The sequence below is a fragment of the Pholcus phalangioides genome, unplaced genomic scaffold (genome assembly GCF_987345545.1).
Source record: "Pholcus phalangioides strain wild (caught in Gottingen) unplaced genomic scaffold, Ppha-v1.0 ptg000002l_1, whole genome shotgun sequence".
Classification (NCBI taxonomy): Eukaryota; Metazoa; Arthropoda; class Arachnida; order Araneae; family Pholcidae; genus Pholcus; species Pholcus phalangioides.
Window position 1 is genome coordinate 15,761,966 of NW_028301595.1, and position 21,968 is coordinate 15,783,933.

Here is a 21,968-nt window from a genome sequence, read left to right on the forward strand (position 1 = left end):
TCGGAGGGGTTTACGTTTTCTCCTGTAAAATAGCAATCTCGGCTTGAGGGGGTTAGAACCCCAAACCCCCCCCCCCTTGCGTACGCTCCCTTACTATATGTAAGAGCCATATTAATATACCGTATTATTCCCTGAGATATTTACGGGTCCCGGCTTAGAATTTCGCGGCCCTATGCAAAAAAAAATTTTGTAGCCCCTCTAAGAAAAATTATGTAGTTGTTCCATGACTTACAAACTTTTCGAGTTACGGACATAAATCTTGCAGGGGAAATTTTTTTTAGAAAGAACGCGTTGATAGTCTGGATCGTAATTCAAACACGATACAATGAGAGGGAATGGCATTTAAATTAATTTTACAAAATTCATAAATCAATAATAATCAGCGCGTGGTCCACCTGCTGACACTTCATCGTAGCTCGAATCATATTGAAGAGAAATAATTTTTTTGTTCCACTTTTAAAGCGCTTCATCTTTATCGAATATACGTTGCTTGTTTAAAACCAAGAGTTTCTTGCCGTGCAATCTCAATATTTGAATATTCGAATTCGAAATTCAAAAAGTCGCTCTGGAATAGGTTGTGCCGAACACTAACTGCAATCAGCCTAAACCTCAGATATAATTTATTTAATACGTCGTAGTAGGTAATGAACTACCGAGGCTGTAAACAACGTAGCCTACATCCTAAATGTTCGGAAATTTGTGCTCTTAAATGTTTTTATGCATTAAAGCCGCGTTTTCCTAGGAATAGGTTCTTTGCGCCGCGGGAACCAAACTATCATTTTGCGTCAGCAGAAACGTATTACATAATCACGCTACGCGTTTGTGTTTGGACGACGACTCACGCTGGGCGATTCACGTGGCACAGAAAACTTGCTCCTAGGAAAACCCGGCTTAACTCTCTGTTCTCAAACAGGGTCGGTTCTGGACATTTTTCAAGTATAAAGCTTGATTTTCCTAGGTATAGGTGTTTTGCGCCGCATGAACCGAACTGGATCATTTTGGGTCGGCAGAAACGTGTTACATAATCACGCTATACGCTTGCGTTTTCCTACAGAGCGCAATACGCCTCACGACTGCACTTTACGTCGGGCGTGATTGCCGGACTGTTTCTGGAGTAGTCAAAAGCGTTGTGCGCCGCGCGTTTCACCGATTCTCTTCATTTTTGTTGTTTTCTTTCCCTTCCCTTCAAACCGGAGCATGCAGGCGACAGACTGTTGTAGTAGGCAACAGTAAATCAGGCCTATCGCTTGGCCATTTACTGTCTTTCACCCCCGAGGGGACTGACAGGGCTAGCCCTGGGACGGTTTTCCATCATTTTTTGCTTTTTCACGCTATAAATTAACTATAGAAGAGGCCCGAAAAAGATCCCAGCCTAGGGGCCCCGCTACAGGATGTGGAGGCCATGGGAGTACGCAGGGAAGGCAGCAGGGTGATAATTTCAATACACACACACGGGTGGATGCATAGCGCCCCCCTTCTTTACTCAAAAAAATTTGTATTGGTAGCATTGGCGGGAAGGTAAAAAATCTGCTACCCTCGTTCAAAGATCCTGTATCTGCTTATGCACACACACACACAGGTCATCCGCGTACATCTCTGATGTGGGGGAGGTGTATCGCTGCCCATGATCTGTGCATATACAGATGTCACTCTTCATTGTTCACAGAATGCATGGAAAATTTGGTGCAGATGAACTTTTGGAAGGAAAATTCATCTCTCATTGAATCCATTTATCACTTCCTTGTAATCGGCATTAACTCTACAAAAAGTTGTTCTGCAAGATTAAAATCATTCAAATGTTTACTTTAGAGTCTCAGAGTTCTTTACCTTGTGCCAATGAGATGAACGTCATATGCTCCACACAACACAAAAATTATAAGTTCATTGTTTTCTTATGTGAACTCTTAGATCCCTACTTCAAAGCATGTACAAGTAAATGCTGTCAAAATCAATTCTTTGAAGCACCCAGGATTACCCATTTTTTTTTTAAATCTTTTTTCAACTCATTGCTCCCTTTGGACCATATTTCCTTCTCGTATCACCCCTCTCCCATCCAGAAGCGAAGCCTTTCCTACTTATTGAATTTAATTGAACTAAGTTGGAACAAAAATTTCATAAATATGGTCAAACTGGACCCATGGGCCAGGTGCAGAGCACGAGGAGATTATTATCCCTCCCTTTATTATTATTTTATAGGATGAAAATTGTTCTCCTGTAAAACATGTGGGATGAACATACACAATAAATCATCCCTCCCATATTACCCTAGACTAGAGTTTAGGGAACTTCTTGATATATGGGTATTATGCAGGGCTGTTTCAACATCATGGGTTCCTAGGCAAAGTGATATTCTGGGGCAAACCCGTCATTTAGGGGGCTTTCGAAAATACACTAAAAATGGTATATATATACATAGAGTACATGTGCTTTGCCCCCCCCCCCCCCCGGAAAAAGTTGAAATGACGGCCCTGTGTTCTGAGGCCCCATACTTAGCTGGAAGTAACAATTTACATACATATCATACTTGTGAACATCATAGTACTAGATTTTATCATGTAAGCCTCCTATGGGAGTGAGGCTACGAGGTCATGTACAGATGGCTCTATGCTATAAATATAACCCCCGATTATACGAGTTGTTCTGCTGGATTCTGAAAGTGTAGTTACAATTTTTTTTTCCACCAATGCTTCACTCTTGAAAGCTTTTCTTCTTCAGCCGAATTCTATCTTTCTATGGTCACAGCCTCAAATGCATGTCATGGCTCCTCGTTTACCTGATTTTCCCCCGTGGCCCCCTTAGAATATCCCAGGACTGCATAGGGGGCCATATGACTCCAGGTCAAAACAATACAATATTCCTCTATTTCATGAAATAACTGATCAAGTCAGTGTGTGTAATAAATTAACAATTCCACATTTCAACTAGTTATTCTATTACTTTTTCCCCATGGTCTGCAGAAGAGTTCATAAATTCAGTAGGAGTAGGTGAATATGTTTTTCTTACAATTTAATGGAGGAGTAAATCATTAGTCTATGAAATAGCTACTTGAACGATAAAATACAAGTGAGTTTTATGCTTTAACTGACTTGATCAAGTATTTCATGAAATCACTGGGTATTCTACGAAATATAATAGATTTCATATTTTAACCATAACATATACAGGGTGTCCAGGAACCCACTTACCAACTGGAGGGGAAATATAGAACATTTTTGGGAATCAATCGCATAGGAAAGAATGGCAGGTGGAGCTGCACCCAACCTCTCAAGGTCAACACTTGCCAGTTCCTCATTGTAGTTGTTCCTCATATCGTCTGACTGCGGTCAACATGAATCGTTTCACAAATGGCAAACTGGCTGATATTCGAGTATGGCCTAGCTAATGGAAATGGGCACACTGCTGTACGTTTGTATCGGGAAAGATTTCCAATGAGGTGCTGACCAAATCTTCACTCATGTGCATCAGTACTTATCTGAACATGAATTCTTCACAGTACCAATGCCGGATGGCCGCGATCAACATGAACAACTGTATTGGAAGAGGGTGGATGCTGTTGGTCAAAATCCTGGATCCAGTGGTCGCTTACTGCTTCAACAGGATCACCTCAAACTGCATGGTGTGTTCTGCACAGCCATGCCTTACATCTTTTTCATCTTTGAAGAATCTAATTACTGAAGCTGGAAGATTATCCAAAATGTGTCGCATTTTCATAGTGTTTTCTTCAAGAAAATGTGACAGATTTACAATTCACAAGGTCAGTTTTTTTTCAGTGATGAAGCATCCTTTTCACGTGAAGAGATGTTCAATACTCGTAATGCGTATGTGTAAGCTGTACGTGACCCACACAAAACCAGACCACGTGCCGCACAACACAGCTCTGCTGTTAATGTTTAGTCGGCTCATACTTCTTACCAAATTAACTTAACACTTAGAAGTATCCCGTCTTTCTTCAGGAAGCACTTCTGGAACCACTCGACAATGTTTCCACATGTTTGTCTCCAAATTTGGCTTCAACAAGATGGGGCTCAATCTAATTACACTATTTCCGTACGTGACTATCCGGACTGAATATTTGGAAGTAGATGGATTGGGCATGGTGGTCCCGTCGAATATACTCCCCCAGATCACCTGATTTATCTGTTCTTGTTTTTTTCTGGGATGCCTTGAAGGCCACAATCTACGAAACACCAGTACATTCGGACACAGACTTGTTGGCACGAATAGCCATTGCTGCTGCTGCTGCTACGATTTGCGAAATGCCTGATATCTCTGAAAATGTTCTGTGATCCATGCGGCGAAGATGTCATGCATGCATTGATGCCAATGGGCAGAATTTAAAACACCTCCTGTGATGCTTATAACTATTATTGTACTCTTTTTTTTGGGCAATAAAACACTTCACACTACTTTCTGTATTGTGTTCTTACTACGACTTTGTCTCTATTACTTGAGGGTGGCATTTCTGACCATGCTTTCCTCTGTGATTATGATTCCTAACGATGTGCTTGGTCTCGTCCTCTAAGTTTGTAGGTAGTTTCGAAACACCCTGTATACAAATGATGTTAAAACAGTTCTATTTCAGTGAGAAAAAGGCAACTTTTTTCCAGAATGTTTTTAATACAAAATAACACTAGGTACAAGGTTTATATTTTCCTTTTATTATTCTCAGAAATGGACTTCATCTATAAACCTTAACACAACACTTTTTTTTCCATGTGAACACCACAAATATATTATTTTTTTTTCTTCTGAAGGATGTTTATGATAAATGAGAGTTTAATTTGTGTTTAATGCTTTAAAAAAGCAATGTGCTCATGCCACCCATCTCACTCTGCTCCTTCACAAATATTTCAAAATATTGGTATATAATAGTTACTGCCAGCAATATACCAGTGCCACTGCCAATAGCACCTGTAAAATAGAATGAAAGAATTAGTCTCCTAGCACCTATAATGCAGCAATAGTACAGAATGAGGGAATTAGTCTCAGAATGAAATTTTTATTTAAATGTTCACAAATCAGACTAATTTTTATTGTTTCACACATTGTGCTGTGCATTAATAATAATATGAAGTGTCTACCGCACCCCCCCCCCCAAAAAGAAAATTCTGTGACTTTTCCTTGACTAATTTAGACATCTGCAATTTAACTTGTGATTTGATGACATCTTTGGTGATTTAATACTCATTTTTGACAATGTTAGTGATTTAAAACCCGTTATTTGGTGGAATAACTCATTTGCTTGCAAAAAATGAAACATTTCACCAAGATTTGGTGCAATGACAGTGGACAATAGAAACCATTATTTCTGTTTGCGTTGGTGTTTTTTTAAACGGCAACTGACTGGCATTCAGAAAACAATAAAAGACCTTTAGTCAATCACCACAGCATGATCGAGGGTATCTATCCAGCTCTTCCCGTTGCCTAAGCTTCATAAGGGGTCATGATTTTCAGCAATAAAATTCAGCACGGGAACTTGCAAAAAAAATTCCCTTATATTTCTCTTCCATTTAGTGAATTTTCCATGATGGTAGACACCCGGAACATTACAGTTCAGCTTAGCAGTAAAATTAAACCAACCACATCGTAAAACTTATTGGTATAAACAATGATAAAATTCAAACTTTATAGTCAATAGGGCTTGATTAATCCCAGGTCACAATAGCAACTAACAAATTGATATTGGTGCCCAAAAATGTCCATGAGTGATTACTAAATTAGAAATTTATACCAACACAAAATTCTCAAAATTATGATAGGACCCGGATCCTTGCGATGTGAGTCTGTCACTATGACCACTCAACCACCACAGCAGCTTCCCCAAATACTATTGGTTTGTCATCAGGAAAAAACATTTCTAAGGTCAGGATTACACTATAAAAGTTTAATAAAATATATTTTATAAAACTTTTTAAAAACAACTAATAAGCCTATGGGTTACATTTGCTGCGAATGTGACCAATGCGCACATTGGGTGCATTTTTATCTTATATCCAACTTTCATAGCGTAATCCTGGCCTAACGATGACCTTATAGTAAGTATAACGTCAAATTAATAAAAAACTTTTGACAAAAGGCTAAAACCCAGTGGTTCTTAACCAGGGGGTGCAGGAAAGCATTTTGGAAGTGTGAGAATGTAAAAAAATTGTAAAATGTTGACTTATTTTTCAGTAAGATTAAAATGAGAAAAATTGGATTTTTGAATTCTTTAAAAAAAGGAATCGTATCAACTGTTTTGACACATTTTTTTTAGTTTTCATTTGCAGAAATGTGTCCTACAAAACTAAACTATTCATAGTTTAAAAAGACAATATTTTTTCATCCTATAGTTTTCAGATGTTTCTGCAAGCAGTTTCTTTTTTGTAAAGAAACAAAGAAATAACTTTGCTAACATCTTTTAAGTTTAAAATTTTCATAACAATTTGATAATTAATGTAATAAATTTCAACAAAAATATACCTTCTAACAAATTAAATAGATATCACATTATCCAAGGGGGTGGGAGAAGGTAAATCAGATTGTGCTGGGGATGCGGAACTGGCAAAAAAAAAAAAATCGTTGCCATATTGCAATTACATAAATATTGAAAGGGGAAAGGAAAACTTACCCAGGAAGTCTGCAAGCACAGAGAGTGCACCAATGCAGAGGCCGCCGAATGCTGCAGCTGTTGGAATGTACCTATTAAGTTCTTTGATCATAGATGTCTCTCTATGGCCTCTCATCACCATTTGCTGCTCTTTTAACTGCTTTGCGACCTTAAGCATTACAAAAATAAAAAGTTCTGTAAATGAAAACCACTTTGTTGCTGATGTGGAAACCTGAAAATCATCAACTATAGTCCTCCGACCACGAGATGAATTTTCGCTGCGTCATGTCATGTCACGTCGGATGATTTTATTCAATTTTTTTTTGGTAAAACGATTGCACATCGAGAAAAGTTCATCAGTGACTGAACTTTCACGATTGCCATGTCCTTCTAGGATAAAATAGAATTGTTTGACGTGACATGACGTGTCGTAGCCAAATCTCACCTCGTGGTAGGAGAACTATATATAAGATAATGCATAGCTGCCAACTTGTGGAGAGCAAGAATCAGGGAGATTTTCGCATTGATCCCAAAAATTTTGTACAAAAATAAATATAAAAGATATTTTTTAGAAACAATGTAGGGATTTTTTCACTTTTGCAAAAATATGACATTGTGCAAGCCATCACCAACCAGTAGGTTAAGTTACCTGTCATTACAACTTTCAAATCAAATCACGCCAGCAAAAAGTGTCATCTGGGCAGAAACCGGACATACAGACTTTGTAGCAGTATGGACCCACAGTGGGTTTGAACACTCCATCAATAATAAATGCTTATAATTTAAAATAATTTTAGTAATTTTCTCAACATGATATCTCAGATAACCCAGAGATGCAAGCCTGTTTGTTTACATTTGGATCGACATGATGTCACGGTTGCTGTTGGCGCATCACAGGTCCAAAACAAGGGAATCAAGATACACAAATTCAGCATGTGATCGTTGATGATTCACCACACCACCTCCTCAACGATCATGGTATACAAAGTAGTGACAAGATCGCCATATCGCTTGCTTGCATTCTCTCAACTTCACCTCCTAATCACTTTTTGGGCTGATCTTCGGCTGGGAAGCCAGCATCTTCAAGCTACAGGCTAGCTCTCCCTTTGTTCCTGAGTGTCACTGTATATGTCACTTCTATATGTAAGGTCAGAGGATGGGAAAGAAACAGTTGGTCTGGTTCTGAAAAGCTCAATGGATTTCCAGACCACAGCTTGGACAAACTATTCTCCAAAGTCTGGATGTGAACTGACAAATCGAGAAACCACATGATGTGTGGTGGTGATATATTTTATTCTGAGGAATAGATGACTTCGCCTAATACCACTCAAAAAATTGTCAACGAATAAGGCAAATACCAGGAAAAATACTAAAAAAATTCATAATGCATTTCGATGCCCATAGCGTGTCGAAATGCATTAGGAATTTTTTTAGTATTTTCCTCACTCGTTGATGATTTTTTGAATATATTTTATCGCCAAAATTTCTAATTTGTAAATTTAGTCAAATTGAGATTAAACGATTTTGAGTTCACAGTCTCGACTCTTGCGTTTAATCGTGACACTCACTCTTGATTCTGGAGATGTGACACATGGTCCATCACAATGGGACATGTGGTCAATGCATACACAAGTCATATTGCCAAATTCAAATGTCGAAAAGCCAAGTTGATGGTGGCTGCTTGGAGAATTTCGACTTTCCCCTCTCCAAAAATGAAATATTTTTCTGTGATTTGGCACAATAGTGGAACTTTACATTGTGCTTGTGATGTCATTTCAGGAATTAAAAACGAATAAAATTGTTTTTTCCAGATAAATTCTTAGGAAATAACCTCCCCCAAAATAGGGATTTTTTACACAATCGCAGTCAATATTCGGGAGATATAAGAACTTTTTTTGGAGTCTAGAAAATGAAGTAGAAATTTGGGAGGCTCCCGGAAAATCCAGCAGGTTGCCAGCTATGAGACAACGCAATGCGAAAATTCAAAAAATGCACATATAACATACATCTTTGGCACTTGAACCAGAAACTTCAATCCATGTCTTGGAGAAGAAAGCGCAAGATCCCAGCATGAACACAATGTAAAGTACGGCATGGATCGGATCCTCAAAAATATGAGCCAAGTTTTCTGGTGGAGATAAGTAGTAACAGAGTCCGCCTATAGGATATGCTCGAGCAGGACCAGCTCCTCCAACATCCTGAAAATAATATAAATGACGTGAACCTAAAAACACAAATTCAACACAACTAAAGCTCTGTAATGAACAAGCCTAAATCTTAGGATTCTAAATTTAAAAATTACAACAAATATGTTTAGAAAGAGAACTCTAAATTTGAAATTATGGATGCAGTGCCATCTTGTTCATCATATTCACATACACAACATATGAAATATGTATTTTCAGTTTAAAGTGATAATCTATTTGATAACACCATTTGCTCCATAATTAGCGTAATGAGCAAATTAACCCTCAGCTATTAATTTTTGTGTCTGAATCCTCTCTATCCAGAAAGCCTAATCCAGCTGTTTTGAACTATCTCTAACTATGACAGCACTGATTTAGAAAAGATGTCAACAATACCATAAATTTATGATACAATTCCTCTATTATTTTCTTCTTGTTTTCCAGAATATTGATATATCAGCATTACACTGTATATATTGGGAAAAAAAAACAAAGCCAAGGACTTAAACAGACAATTTGATAGCTAGAAGTAGCACCATTTCTGTCTCCAGCTGCTTAATGTTAAGGTGGTGAAAATTGAGGGTTTTGTAGGATTGGGCAAAAAAGTCAGTACGCCTGATAAAGATATACTGCTCTGATTAAACTGAGTAACAAATTTTGATGAAGTTTCTGCGTCAGAGACAAAAATAGCAATTTCTTATCTAATTTGATGTGCTGAACACAAATTTAAACATAAAAATTCAGGGAAACATGTAAATATTTGGTAAAAGTGAAGGAAAAATTCTGTGAAGGGATAAAATTGAAACAAAAAACACTTAGAAGAAAAACACTTCAAGTTTTCAAATCATACTTCTGAAGTTTTTGTCAGAGAAATGATGGAGCAGATTATGCTGAGAATCCTGCAGTACCCTATGGTACTCAGTGATATGCATATGGATTTATATAAAGAAGTTAATTCAGGATTTAAATTGTTAAACCTCTTAAAGAGAAATATAAATAACTCAAATACTCACAGCCCAAACACCGAGTAGATTCACAAAGAAGTTTCCGCTAAATTTCACAGCTAACATCTGTACAAGAGAAAAAATGTGCAATACACTGCATAAGAACACATATACTTAATGAGAAATTGCACACACACAAACATGCATAACTTAACAAACTTTTATTTACACCCATAAAAAAAACTTGTACAAGAGCATACTTAATTCCACTACCAAAAAATTAGTATTACTTAGTATAATTAGTATCACACAGAGCAACAGGCCTACAATGGTATAATTATTCATTCATTACACTTCACTCACTATGAGTTGAGAAAAAACTCAGTTTAAAAAATTGATTGCATATGACCGCTCTACACATAACAAGCTTTACACAGAAACGAACTTCACGGAAGGGTCACTATATGTACACACACATTCCAACATGTACCAATTCGTTAAAAAACCTGCAGAGAAATATAGATGATGTGCATGTCTGATTTAGTAGTATAATTAATATTACATTTTTTGGATAAATTGATTATTCAAACTTTTGAATAAATCTTGTGAATTTAAGCTATATGAATGAATTTAATTAATACTCTTTACTACTGTCTTCAGCACTTCTAATTGATTCTAGTGAGTGTGGAGGATGTTTTCTTTCCTGAAAAGCCTGGTATGATAACTGGCTGATAACTTTTTTTAATGAAATAGTCGAGATTCAAGTTACTATTTCTCATTTTACTCAGCATTTCCCATCTTTTTATGAGAACTTCAGTACAAAGAGAACTGCCAGAGAATTTTGAATATCCCTCGCAAATACAAAATTCAAGTTTTATTAGGATCTTTATGTTTGGTTAATATTAATATGTAATATTTATTAATATTTATAATTTAAATAATTATTAATATTCACAGTTGATGTTATTAAAGATGTTGATTAGTGAGAGATCTGGTAAATTGAATTTTTGCATTTATCTCAAATTTGTCTCTTCAAAATTATGAAATCAAATAAAAATTGTTATTTTAATTATGTAATACCTTTAATTCGCAAGACCATTTTCAGGTTCAACATCAAGGTCCAGGCCGAATTTCACAGATTGAAATTTTTAAAACTAGCTTTTCAAAATTGTGTTATAGTGAAATCATGTAAAGTAAAACCACATAAAGTGAGGGATACTCGAAATTTAAATGAAGGATTTCTTTCAATCATCTACTGGTAATGTGACAAATCTCCAGAACATTTCTATGTGCAGAATCAGTGAGTCATCAGTATACAGATTTAATAGGCATAAATCCTGAGAGAGCTATACAACAACATTAACGGTCAAGATTTAAAAAAAGTAAGATAACCTGATTGCAGCATAGTAATTTGCACTCATATATTTCATAGAATTATGAATCAAACTCACCTGAGATATGACGTATAAATTTGAGACCAAAGCTGACTGTAAGATGATAGGAATGTTGGATGTGTAGAACAACTTGATTGGGTAAGAGCTGTATTGACCCCGATACCGAGCTGACTTGATTGGGAGGTCTACTCTGAAACCCTACAAAGAAGATTAAATGACATTGATCATCTCAAAAAATTATAATTGCAAATTATAACCACAAAAACACTATATAATTTCATTATTTTTATTCTCAAACTGGCTAATAAAAGCTATTACTATTAAAAAGTCTTTCTTTGTAAAATATCTTTTCCTAAAAATTTAGACTGAATAAAAAATGAAAATTCACTTGCAAAATTTTTTATTGTTGAAAATTTTTATATGTATGGACAGACATGACCACTGACCGCCCAGAAAGACCATCTTAGGATGGTTTGCACTCTTTCCCAAAGGGATGGACTGTCTCAGAGAACTAAAAATCTTTTATATGTCCAATCAAACCTTGATAATACTACCTCACTCAATATGAACTTAGAATAAATTTGACATTGCCAATAATCAAATTGTGTTCTGTGAGTGTTATAACACACATTCTAAACTGGTTTTTTAAAGACGTACAAGTATAAACACAGGAGTTAACTGGTAAACAATGTGTTGATATGAAATTCAGTTGATACAAGATATATTTCATATTTTTTTTACTTTGCCTTGACGAAGTTTCATTGTATTTAAAACAATAATTGTAGTCTGTTGCATCCGATTTCAGGTTTTATACTTTAAACGATTTAATAAACTTCAAATAAGCTAATACTATAATGATGTATGACCCCTTCAAATTAAGATTATTCCAAATGTAAATGTCATGTCATGCACAATCGCATACAAAAACATGAGAATACTTTTTTTTCTTCAATAAAAAAAAAAATTACTGTATTTTAATCAAGGTGGAAACCCATTTTGCCAAAAATTTGAGTTCCAAAAATAGTGGGGTTTTTTATACACACACATGAATAGCATTAGAGATATTAACAAATTACTCAATTCCTTGAAACTTGAATCACCACAAGCCACATGCTCATCAAGAACACACCATGAAAGATATGCCGATATAGACATTTTGGTATAACACACCCAGGAACCCAGTTGCCATCCATGCTCATTTTCAAAAGAAAGGCATTTCCAAGGGAGAAGATGCCAGGAAACATTCTTGCGCATGTGTAATGTACCAAAATGGCATGAAGCATTGGGGCTGAAGAGACCAGGGAACCTTTTTAAGAAGCCAGCTATGCTGGTGCTAGATCAGTTCAGGGCAAACTTAACAGATGAAACAAAGTGGCAAAAAAAAAAAAAAAATCAGAAACCCAATCGGCAGTTATTGCTGGTGACCTTACAAGCCAACTTCAACCTCTGGATGCCAGTATCAGCAAACTCTTCATGGTACTAATGTGGAAGGAAGCAAATGAATGGAAGATAGTGACTTCAACTTAACACAAACAAGAAAAGTTAGGAAGCCAGCGATTAGTGAAGTTTGCAGCTGGGTGAAGAAGTCATGGAATGGTGCAAAGAAATATTATAAAGGCCTTAAATAGTAGGCCTTAATTTGTGGTATAAGCAACAACATGGATGAAACTGAGGATGATGCAATTTACGATGAGAATGAACTGGTTGAGATAGCTGATTGCGGTGTATCAGATAAGGAATTTCACAGTTTTTATAAGTAATAAATTTTTTTGTCTTAAAATAAAAAATATCTTATTAAGTCCAAAAAATCAGGGGGTTCCTAATATACGTTAAAATATGGTAGCTTAAACTTTTATTGCTCAGTAGTTTATAGCTGTCATGAGGATATCATTATCTCAAAGAAACCGATAGCACAAGATTAAAATTTGCTGTAATTTAAGAACAACCCAAATTTGAGTCATTAGTACTTTGAAGATGTGATAGAGGAAACAGAGAAATGACAAAATAAAACAGAGAAAACAAAATATCAGAACTAAATCATTCATATAGAAATTCTAAGGATTTTGAAATGTATTCGTCACGCCCTTATTTCACGTACAGCAAAAAATTACCTGGAAATAAATTACGATAGCAAACACCAATACAGTTGCTAGAAGATTCATCAAATTTGGGAGATTTTGCCTGTAGAAAGCTTCACGAAGTGCCCGCACTTTATCTTGTCGAGTTGCCATGAGATGGAACAAAGCAATAATTGCGCCTTCAAATTCAGTTCCTAAATATAATAATGACCACAAGATATATAAATTAAATAACATAAATTTGAAACAGTATTTTAATAAACTAGTTGAGGCGACGAATGTTTATTCAAAAAAATTTTTTTTACTCTCTTAGTAAAATAAAGCTTTTATATCTGTTTTTTTTCCCCCAGTTTATATTGATTTGCCTTCATAAAAGCTGTATTTTTTCCATCAATTCAAAATTTAATGAATGTAGAAGAAATTGAATAAGATGCAACATTCAAAGAATAATTTCAGAAAACTATGCAGAATAGATATCACACAATGAATAAGAAGAGCCATACACTCTTACCTCTTCCGGCATTGACTGTGGCAGGGCTGAAAGCCTTCCAAACAATTGTTTCACAAATATTTGTGGCTATAAATAGGGAGATACCCGATCCAAGTCCATATCCTTTCTGCAACAGCTCGTCAAGAAGCAGAACAATGAGTCCAGCAACAAACAACTGCAATGAGAATTCAAAAATATTCATTTAATAAATGATAATTATTGCGAAAACATATAAATTCAATTTCATGTCACAATTACACAAAAAAAAAAACTCCATTCATATAACATGGTGCAAAGTTGAAAGGTAATGAAAAATGAGAATAATCATGCTTCTCTCATTTTAAAATACTAAAAACTGAAGTGATAGGCTTAGCACAAATCTTGAATTAGCTAGGATATCTATAATTTTTAGAAAATTTTCAGTGTTTTTAATAACACCTAAGTGGGACAACTCGCATGGTAGAACCCTGTTATTTCAAAGACTTGTCATTAACGAATTATGTAAATGTAATCCTTAGAAGCATTTTTAATATTGTATCCATAATATGTACTAAGCAAAAATTTGGTGCTTTTGAGATAAAAAAGGGTTTCCATAAGGTCTACTTTAAAATTCCTCCTACTCAGAATTTTTATATATAATGCTTGTTGTACATTCATTGCCATTACATGTTTGTTTGGTTGAACAACATAATTATTTTGTTATGCCAGTGACACATTATTACAGCCTTCTTATTTAGTAATACAGATACAGTCGGGCCCCCTCGTGAATACCCTCTCCGTGTAATACACACACACGCGTGTGTATGCGATCCGTTGAACTATAATTTGCTCCAATACTTTACCAACAGAGGCGAGTCAAGATATTGGCCTATATGACCTCAATTTGCATTCAAGTAAAAAATTAAAAAATTGAAAGTATATACTTACAGCAAGTATAAATAAAACTATATGATTAGATATATAAAATATTTTTTCACTAAATGCATTAATTTGCTTTTTTAAGTCCAGAATCTTGCTAAAAGTGGGTCCAACTGTATATTAGCAATACATATGCCATTGAAGTCATAAGATTTTTCTCAACAACAATGACTAAATGCTACAAGTTGGTTGTTTTGTCCTTTGCACTCGCCAAGAGGTGACAACTCTGATGCACACACACAAATGGTCACATCCTATCCAATTCATGATAAATCTAATCTTACATAAAACTCAGTTGCAATAAGAAAGAACTCAGAAATGAAAGAATAACTAATAGTTCACAAAGTTATTGAATATATAAAATATTTTTTTTGTTTGATGCATTTTGTACCGGTTAAATTATTAGTAAATGTTTCTATATATACCTGAATGATGATCAAGATACAAACACCAGCTCCAATATCTGCAGGGTCACCATACATCCCAGTCATGACGTATACGATAGCTTGTCCAATAGTGATAACCATACCAAACACTGAAAGGAGAAAAGAAATATATGTAATAAAATTGTTACTAAATTTCAATTATCAGGAATATTTTATTCTTATAGTAACATGAATATCTTACAATTATGCACGATTCCAAACTTTTTTTTTCTTCCCATTATCAATTATATCAATATTTCATAGTTTTGTTATCAATTATTTAAAATTTTTAGCGACAACTGGCAATGTAAGAGTCTCTTCCACAAACAAAAAAGCATCAAAAAACTAGCATGACATATTAGTGACATTTAAATAAAAAGAAAAAATTGCATGCATTTGTTACTGCTTTCAATTCCAATAATTTTAGAAATTTAAAGAGGAATCATGGATCATCAATATGAAATCAAGTTTCCAACTAAGCTCATCAGTTCCAAGTGATGGATGTAAATCGAGGATAAAATATTCAAGCTTGGAGTCATACTCTCGCGGTTCCCTTCTTTTTCCCAGACTCCATCGACAATGAATGTTTCAAACATTTAATCTTTTATTACATATACTATAGAAGTATATTAATATTTAGAACACATTTAAATTCATAATTTCCAATATTTATCCCCACTGATTAGAGAGAAAGCGTTTTTTCAAATATACTTACACTTTTGAGCACCATTGAAAAGGGCTCTGTCTTTTGGTGTGTCACCTACTTCGATGATCTTTGCACCAGCCAAGAGCTGCATGATGAGACCAGATGTGACTATAGGAGAAATTCCAAGCTCCATGAGGGTACCTCTGTTGGAAGCTAAGATGACTCTCATCCAGTAGAAAGGATCCGCAGAATCTGATGACATGATGCCGAAAAGAGGTATCTGCAAAGAAAATAAAAGAAAATTGCATTTTAACTTTATAAAAAACCACAAGCTGTTTATATAATCTTATACGACAATGGAGTTACAACTCGTTAAGATTAGTTGTTTTTTTTTCAAAATAAATATAAAGTTTAATAACAAACCCACCTGACAACAAACCAGGAAAATAAATAGAGTAATTGCTGTCCATAACACTTTTTCACGAAACTGAATCTGTAAAAAAATTGCAAAAAATGACAATTATTTCAATCAAGAAAAAAAGATTTGTGTAAAACCTACACAAATTTTCATATACAAGCAATAAACTAATTTGTATTTTATTCATATAATTTCTATGCCAATGAACAGGAAAAACAAAATTATGAACAAGATTTAATAAAAGTTTCACTTCAAGGCTAAAATTTCCATTACTCTAAGCTGTCACCAGAGAAAACTATTCCTAAGAAAGTTATACTTTTAGAATGACTCAATGGGGGTGGGGGAGGAATTTTTTTTTACCACTTTCAAATCTTCACAAAGCCTCTAGCACAGAGTTAAATTTAAAACGTTTGTAAGAACATCGTCAAAAAAGCATGTTGGTTATAAACTCAACGGCATATTCATTAGCAACAAAATAATAGAAATGATTCGGCTGAAGATGTTTACCCATCCATGAAGCTTTTTAGCAGATTCGTCAAATGTTCTTTTGAAACTAGCACTTGTTTGATTATCAACAAATAATATAGGGATGAATGCTACTCTCCCCCATCTTAATTTCTTTTTTTGAGATGTTCCCAAATTTTCATAGCTTACTCTGACAAGTTTTTTGGAATTCTGATAATGGACAACCCTCCCAATCGCCAAAAATATATTGTGATAGCAATATTAAGTTGCATATTTGTCACAAGGAACTCGGAATCAAGAGTTAATTACTGACGAATGAACATTTATGCACTTTTATTCCGAGTCCCATACAATAAAAACATTATAAAATCATACTTAACAGAGCTGGAACTGGGGGGAGAACTGCCCCGGGCAGCGAATTCTACGAACAAAATTATGGTTATAAAATCATCAGATTATGCAGTGGTGAGAAACGCACTCCTTTCCTGCACAAAAAGCCTAGCCCTTATGCATACCAGGAAGAAAAGAGCTCAAAAGCTCAATTTATTTTCATAAAATCTCCTATTGCAATAATATTTAACATTCAAATAAAAGGGGAAAAAACCGTTAAAGATCAACTCAGGAACAACACTTTGTCAATATGTATTGAGATAAAATAAATGAACATTCAAACATACCAGAACCAAGTGTGTCAATCATTATTACTTTTGAAATATCAAATTCAAAACTGCATTTGTTTAATCAACTCAGTAACAGGTGTAGGACATCTTTATGTTAAAAAAGTGAAAAGTTCTTTCACTTTTTTTTCCTCTCAAACTATAAAAACGAAAAAGTAAAAGTTAAACATAAAATACTTTGAATAGGTATAAAGAATTCAACCTACTTTTCTTTCGGGTTTCGCAACTTCTGGCAGTATGCCACAGAAAGGTTTTATAACTTCGAGGAATTTAACTGAAAATAAGTTGAAAAAAAAATTAAGGACTCGTATTGAAAACTATTTGATCAGAAAAAATATTTACTTTCAGATTTTACTGAAAATTAAATGCAATGTACATAAGTCAAGGGAAAAATTGTTTATTAATGAGGTATTTCTCTGTTATCGCAGCCTTGGTGAGAAATGAAGAATTTGTCGCTATTAAGGTAATTCAGAAAACAACAGATAATAGCACCAAGGACATGTTAACAAAGAAGTGGTATAAATGAAACTGAAAGATTCCTATAATCACAGTTTGACACCAAATTTGCAACAAAAAATTGGTATTGGCACCTGAATGAATGAATGAACGCTAAGACTCTACCACCGGACTTATCCCGTTGCTGAGATCTCTTCTAGCCCAGCTTCATGGTGAAGTCTGGAATAAAGTGTGTGTGTACCTGACAAAACGAGTGTATATCCAGTGTTGTGTATGAATTTTTAGTGCTGCCATATCTACATTTCAACTTGTTGGGTGAAGTGCAATGATTGAATATTTGAACCGTGGTAGGCCTGTTGCTCTGTGACGAGATTAACAGGGAGATCAGCTCACATTTGCGCATCAAAGTTGGGAACCACAGAAAACCAACTTCAGCCGACCACCACCGTGGTACCAGCGGGACTCAAACAAAGGTTCTTGAGATGAGAGTCCATGACCACTCGACCACCACAGTGGTGGTATTGACCGCTAAAATTTTAATCGCGTAGTTATTAAATTGGAGGCTAAGCAGCACAAAATATTTGGAATTTATATCTGCCAACATGGAAGAATTACTATGCCCTGGAAAAATCCAAAAAAATACCATTTTGTATCTTTTTTTCCCTCTTTCAGATAAACATTTTTTGGCGCCTATTCTTGTGCCTAGATTTTTTTTTTTGCAATTTGCCAAGCCCTGCTATAATACATCATTGATTGATTTGAAGCAGAGCTTTCAAGTAATTTTTCAGTTGTGGAACTTAATTTTTATGTGATACCTGTGACAATCTCGGATCGGAGATCATCACATTCCACATTTCTTCAAAAATCATGTTGGCAGATATACTGCTATAAATTCTAATGGAAGTAAGTTGCTTTGCATCAGTCCGGGGTTGTGAGCGATTCTATCTGCTATAAATTCCAAACATTTTGTGCTGCTCTCAGGCTGCAATTTAGTAACTACAAAGAAAATTTTGTGCGCCAATAGAAATTCTTTTAGTCACCATGGCGACCTGGGATTTGTCCAGCCCTGCGATTGAGATCAATAAGTGCTGTACCACCCTGATTGATCTAACTTACTGGACTGTAATCACATAAGGCATGCTTGTCAAACCCCAGAAGTCTCCACTGCAAGCTGGAATAGCGGTACTGGAGCCTAAAATTTTTTGTATGCGATTACCTAAATTGTAGTCTGAATGACACCAAATTTTCTGATACCACTATTTCGTCATAAAACTTAATCAAAAACTTGGCTACAAAAAGTGATACCCACACATCAAAAAATATATATTTAAATGCCAGCACAATATCATAGGAGCCAAGCATGGCATTTTGCTCAAGAAAAATGATCCTAAATAATGTTTCCCCCCCCCCCATGTTAAAAGACGTAGCATAATAAAATCATAAAGTTGTGTGTCACCCTTAGACTCCAATTTAACAACCACATTTAGAAAATTTGAAAATGTCAATACAGATTTTCTAGTCGCCATGAACATGGGGATTTGACCAGCCCTGCATTTAATCATTTATTATCATTCTGCAATTGTTGTTCCTTACATCCAGCTTGCTATTATTGGCATCACTGAAAAGTATCAGCAAGCTTCATGCCAGAGCTTTACATCGGGCATGATTTGCTGACTGTTTTTGGATGAATCAAATGTGTTGTGTGCAGGGTTTAAGCTACTATCACATTTTTTGCAAAATGCAAAAGAAAATCTTAAAATGCACAAGAAATAGTAGCCACTTTCGCAAAAAATGTGTACAGCAGGTACGAAACGGATAGATATCCATCCATCCATCAATCATTAGCATTTTCAGAGTTGCCAACTGCTATGGATTGTCCGTAGTTTCTGAGGACGGCCGAAATAAATTATGAATCTAAGGGAGACTCTTAGTACTACGGAAATCGGTTTAAAAAAAATCTGGTATTTGAGTTTCTTGTGGTGTTTTACTTATTTTCATTATTATTCTTAAAACTGTATTAATCTTTACCATAATGATGAATTCGTATATGTACATGCAAGAGTTCAAGAGAAGACAAACTCAGAGTCGATCTGTTTTGTCTGTGCGCGGAGGCAATATGTAAAGCCATGTCTAAACCCGCCGCTCTGCTCAATGTCCAAAGGTGCAAAAACTCTTTTCCGTCAAAACCGTCCCATGCTTTGGGCTAAAAACAGGTTTTTGAGTGGTTCGAAGTGGTGGAGTGGACAGGCTTTCCGTGGTGGGTTTGAATCCAGATTCATTTGCATAGTGCATGGTCGAGCTAGAGGAACTTGTGTTGGAAAGAATGTTTCATCGTAGGTGCCGTAGCAGCTCTGATACGAAGAAAATGGGAAAGGGGCTCTAGGACTTCAAGACGACCGTATACACGGCCCACAAGGGCGTATGCAGGTTGGGGTTGCATTGAATATCCATGAATTATTAAGAGACTCAGTGACCTCGGAAAGTTGGTTCTTGTGTCCTGAGCCTTCTAGGTTCTAGTGCCAATGAGGTGTAGTATTGTAATGTAATAATGTGATCATCATGTATTCCCGAGATCTTCACGATCTCTGTCCAGAGAATTCGTTAGTGTGTTAGTAGACATCCATGCCCGAACCGGGATTCAAACTCAGACCTGCACAGTCAGAAGCTAGCTCCCTAACCACTGGACTGCCAGGCGACAAATGAACTGATGACATTAATGAACTTTCAATTAAAATTTAAAAAAATTAAATTTTTGAGTGTTCATTTTTATTGCACTATGATTATGTTTCCATGGCAAAACTGAACATTCATCACTACTGACAAGCTTCAAGCCAATGTTGGCATGTCTGCAATTTGCTAATACTTTTTTTTCCCATTTTCGCTTTTTTGTTATAGGAATTTTTTATCTAGCTTAAACCCTGGTTGTGTGCACGTTTCCCAATCTTCTATTCCCTTTTGTTGTGTTTTTCTTTCCCTTCTTTCCTGACCCACTTTTCTCAATTGTGCGAAATGTAAAAAATAATTTGATATGCAGATGAAAGGAAAGATGTTAAAATTTAAGAACACAAACGCACAACGTGGTAAAGTTATATGCCTGTGCCGACCGAAATGGTTCAATTTGGTTCGTGCAACGCAAAAAAAACATGGTTCTAGGAAAACCTGGCTTTAGTATGAGTGTTACTTGTTTGAGATAGACAAATGCTTCAAAAGTTCAAGAAAATTTATGCACATATACAGTCGAATCCGTTTTAAAAATACAATAATAGCAAAAATCTTGTTTTAACAAACACTTTTCCTAATCCCCCAGATAAGTTTGCATAAGAACAATGCAAAAACCTGGAATTCCTTTATAAAGAAATTTCATTATGAAGAAGTGATTTCTCCGGTCTCTTGGACATAGGACTTGGAGGTCTGGGGCACGATGTCAATTCATCTATACATATATGCATTAGATCAGTCGACTTCACCTTTGATGCTGGGGGGGAGGGGCAATGCCCACCACCCCCATATCTCCGCCCATACTCTAGGAGTTCCTTATAATGGGATTCGACTGTATTTGAAAATCTTTAATATTTAATCCAAGAAAAAAAAAATTAATCTCCAATAAATGTTGTTGGACATCATACGTAATTAATGTGAAGAAGAAATGCACAGAGCCAAGCGCTGAAATAACCTTTGTTATACACCAAACTCGTTTCTCAGTACAATGGTAAGAGTTTAAAGAGCTGTGCCCCAATTACAAATCCCTGAACTTACTGTGTTATTTCAAGTAAAAGTAATAGCTTAATCCCTTGAGCAAATCATCAAGAATTCACAAATTAAATTTTCAGTGCTTTAAATATATAATTACACAATTTTTGTAAGCATCGCTATAGCTTTGTTTAGTAGATCATCTATTTCATTGAACCACTTTCCCACTAATCCTCAATCTTTATTCAAATCATTACAATAAAAGCCATTCACCGAAATAAATTTTGCTTGAAAAAAAAAAAAAAATCTCAATTTATATAGAAATAAATTCTAAATTCAAAATGATTTCACTTACTCGCCATTGTCTATCTTTAATTACTAAACGCTCATCTATGAATGAAATCCACCACACAAATCGGATTTTAGTCGACGTAATAGGCTGAAAACGTCGACAAAATCGGTGGAAGTAGTTGACACGTGTCAAGTGCTTCCACCGATTGTTTATGTAATAATTGACGGAAATTAAAAGAAATAAAATTAGCTTAGAAGAAATAATCTTTAAATAATCAGTATTCGTATATTTTTGAGAAATATG

At 35.3% G+C, this 21,968-nt stretch overlaps 1 protein-coding gene across 1 annotated transcript; it reads right to left on the reverse strand.

Annotated features, from left to right (window-relative positions):
- Positions 1-4,635: 4,635 nt before the first annotated feature.
- Positions 4,636-21,861, reverse strand: Sec61alpha (SEC61 translocon subunit alpha). Its single transcript, XM_089238811.1, has 12 exons — positions 21,729-21,861; positions 17,434-17,501; positions 16,095-16,160; positions 15,737-15,947; positions 15,022-15,131; positions 13,700-13,853; positions 13,222-13,382; positions 11,168-11,308; positions 9,786-9,842; positions 8,593-8,784; positions 6,608-6,755; positions 4,636-4,911 (listed from the first exon to the last, which is right to left on the reverse strand). Exons 1-12 carry the CDS (start codon positions 21,733-21,735, stop codon positions 4,796-4,798), a joined length of 1,431 nt encoding a protein of 476 aa, XP_089094937.1. The 5' UTR covers positions 21,736-21,861; the 3' UTR covers positions 4,636-4,795.
- Between the last annotated feature and the right edge of the window lie 107 nt (positions 21,862-21,968).

What these genes read in the sequence shown, in the direction of transcription:
- Sec61alpha (XM_089238811.1), bottom strand. An exon ending in CTGGTTCAAGTGCCAAAGAT is followed by an intron (nt 6,756 to 8,592) that starts GTATGTTATATG and finishes GTAATGCTTAAG; the next exon opens with GTCGCAAAGCAGTTAAAAGA. An exon ending in TGTGCTTGCAGACTTCCTGG is followed by an intron (nt 4,912 to 6,607) that starts GTAAGTTTTCCT and finishes TCTATTTTACAG; the next exon opens with GTGCTATTGGCAGTGGCACT.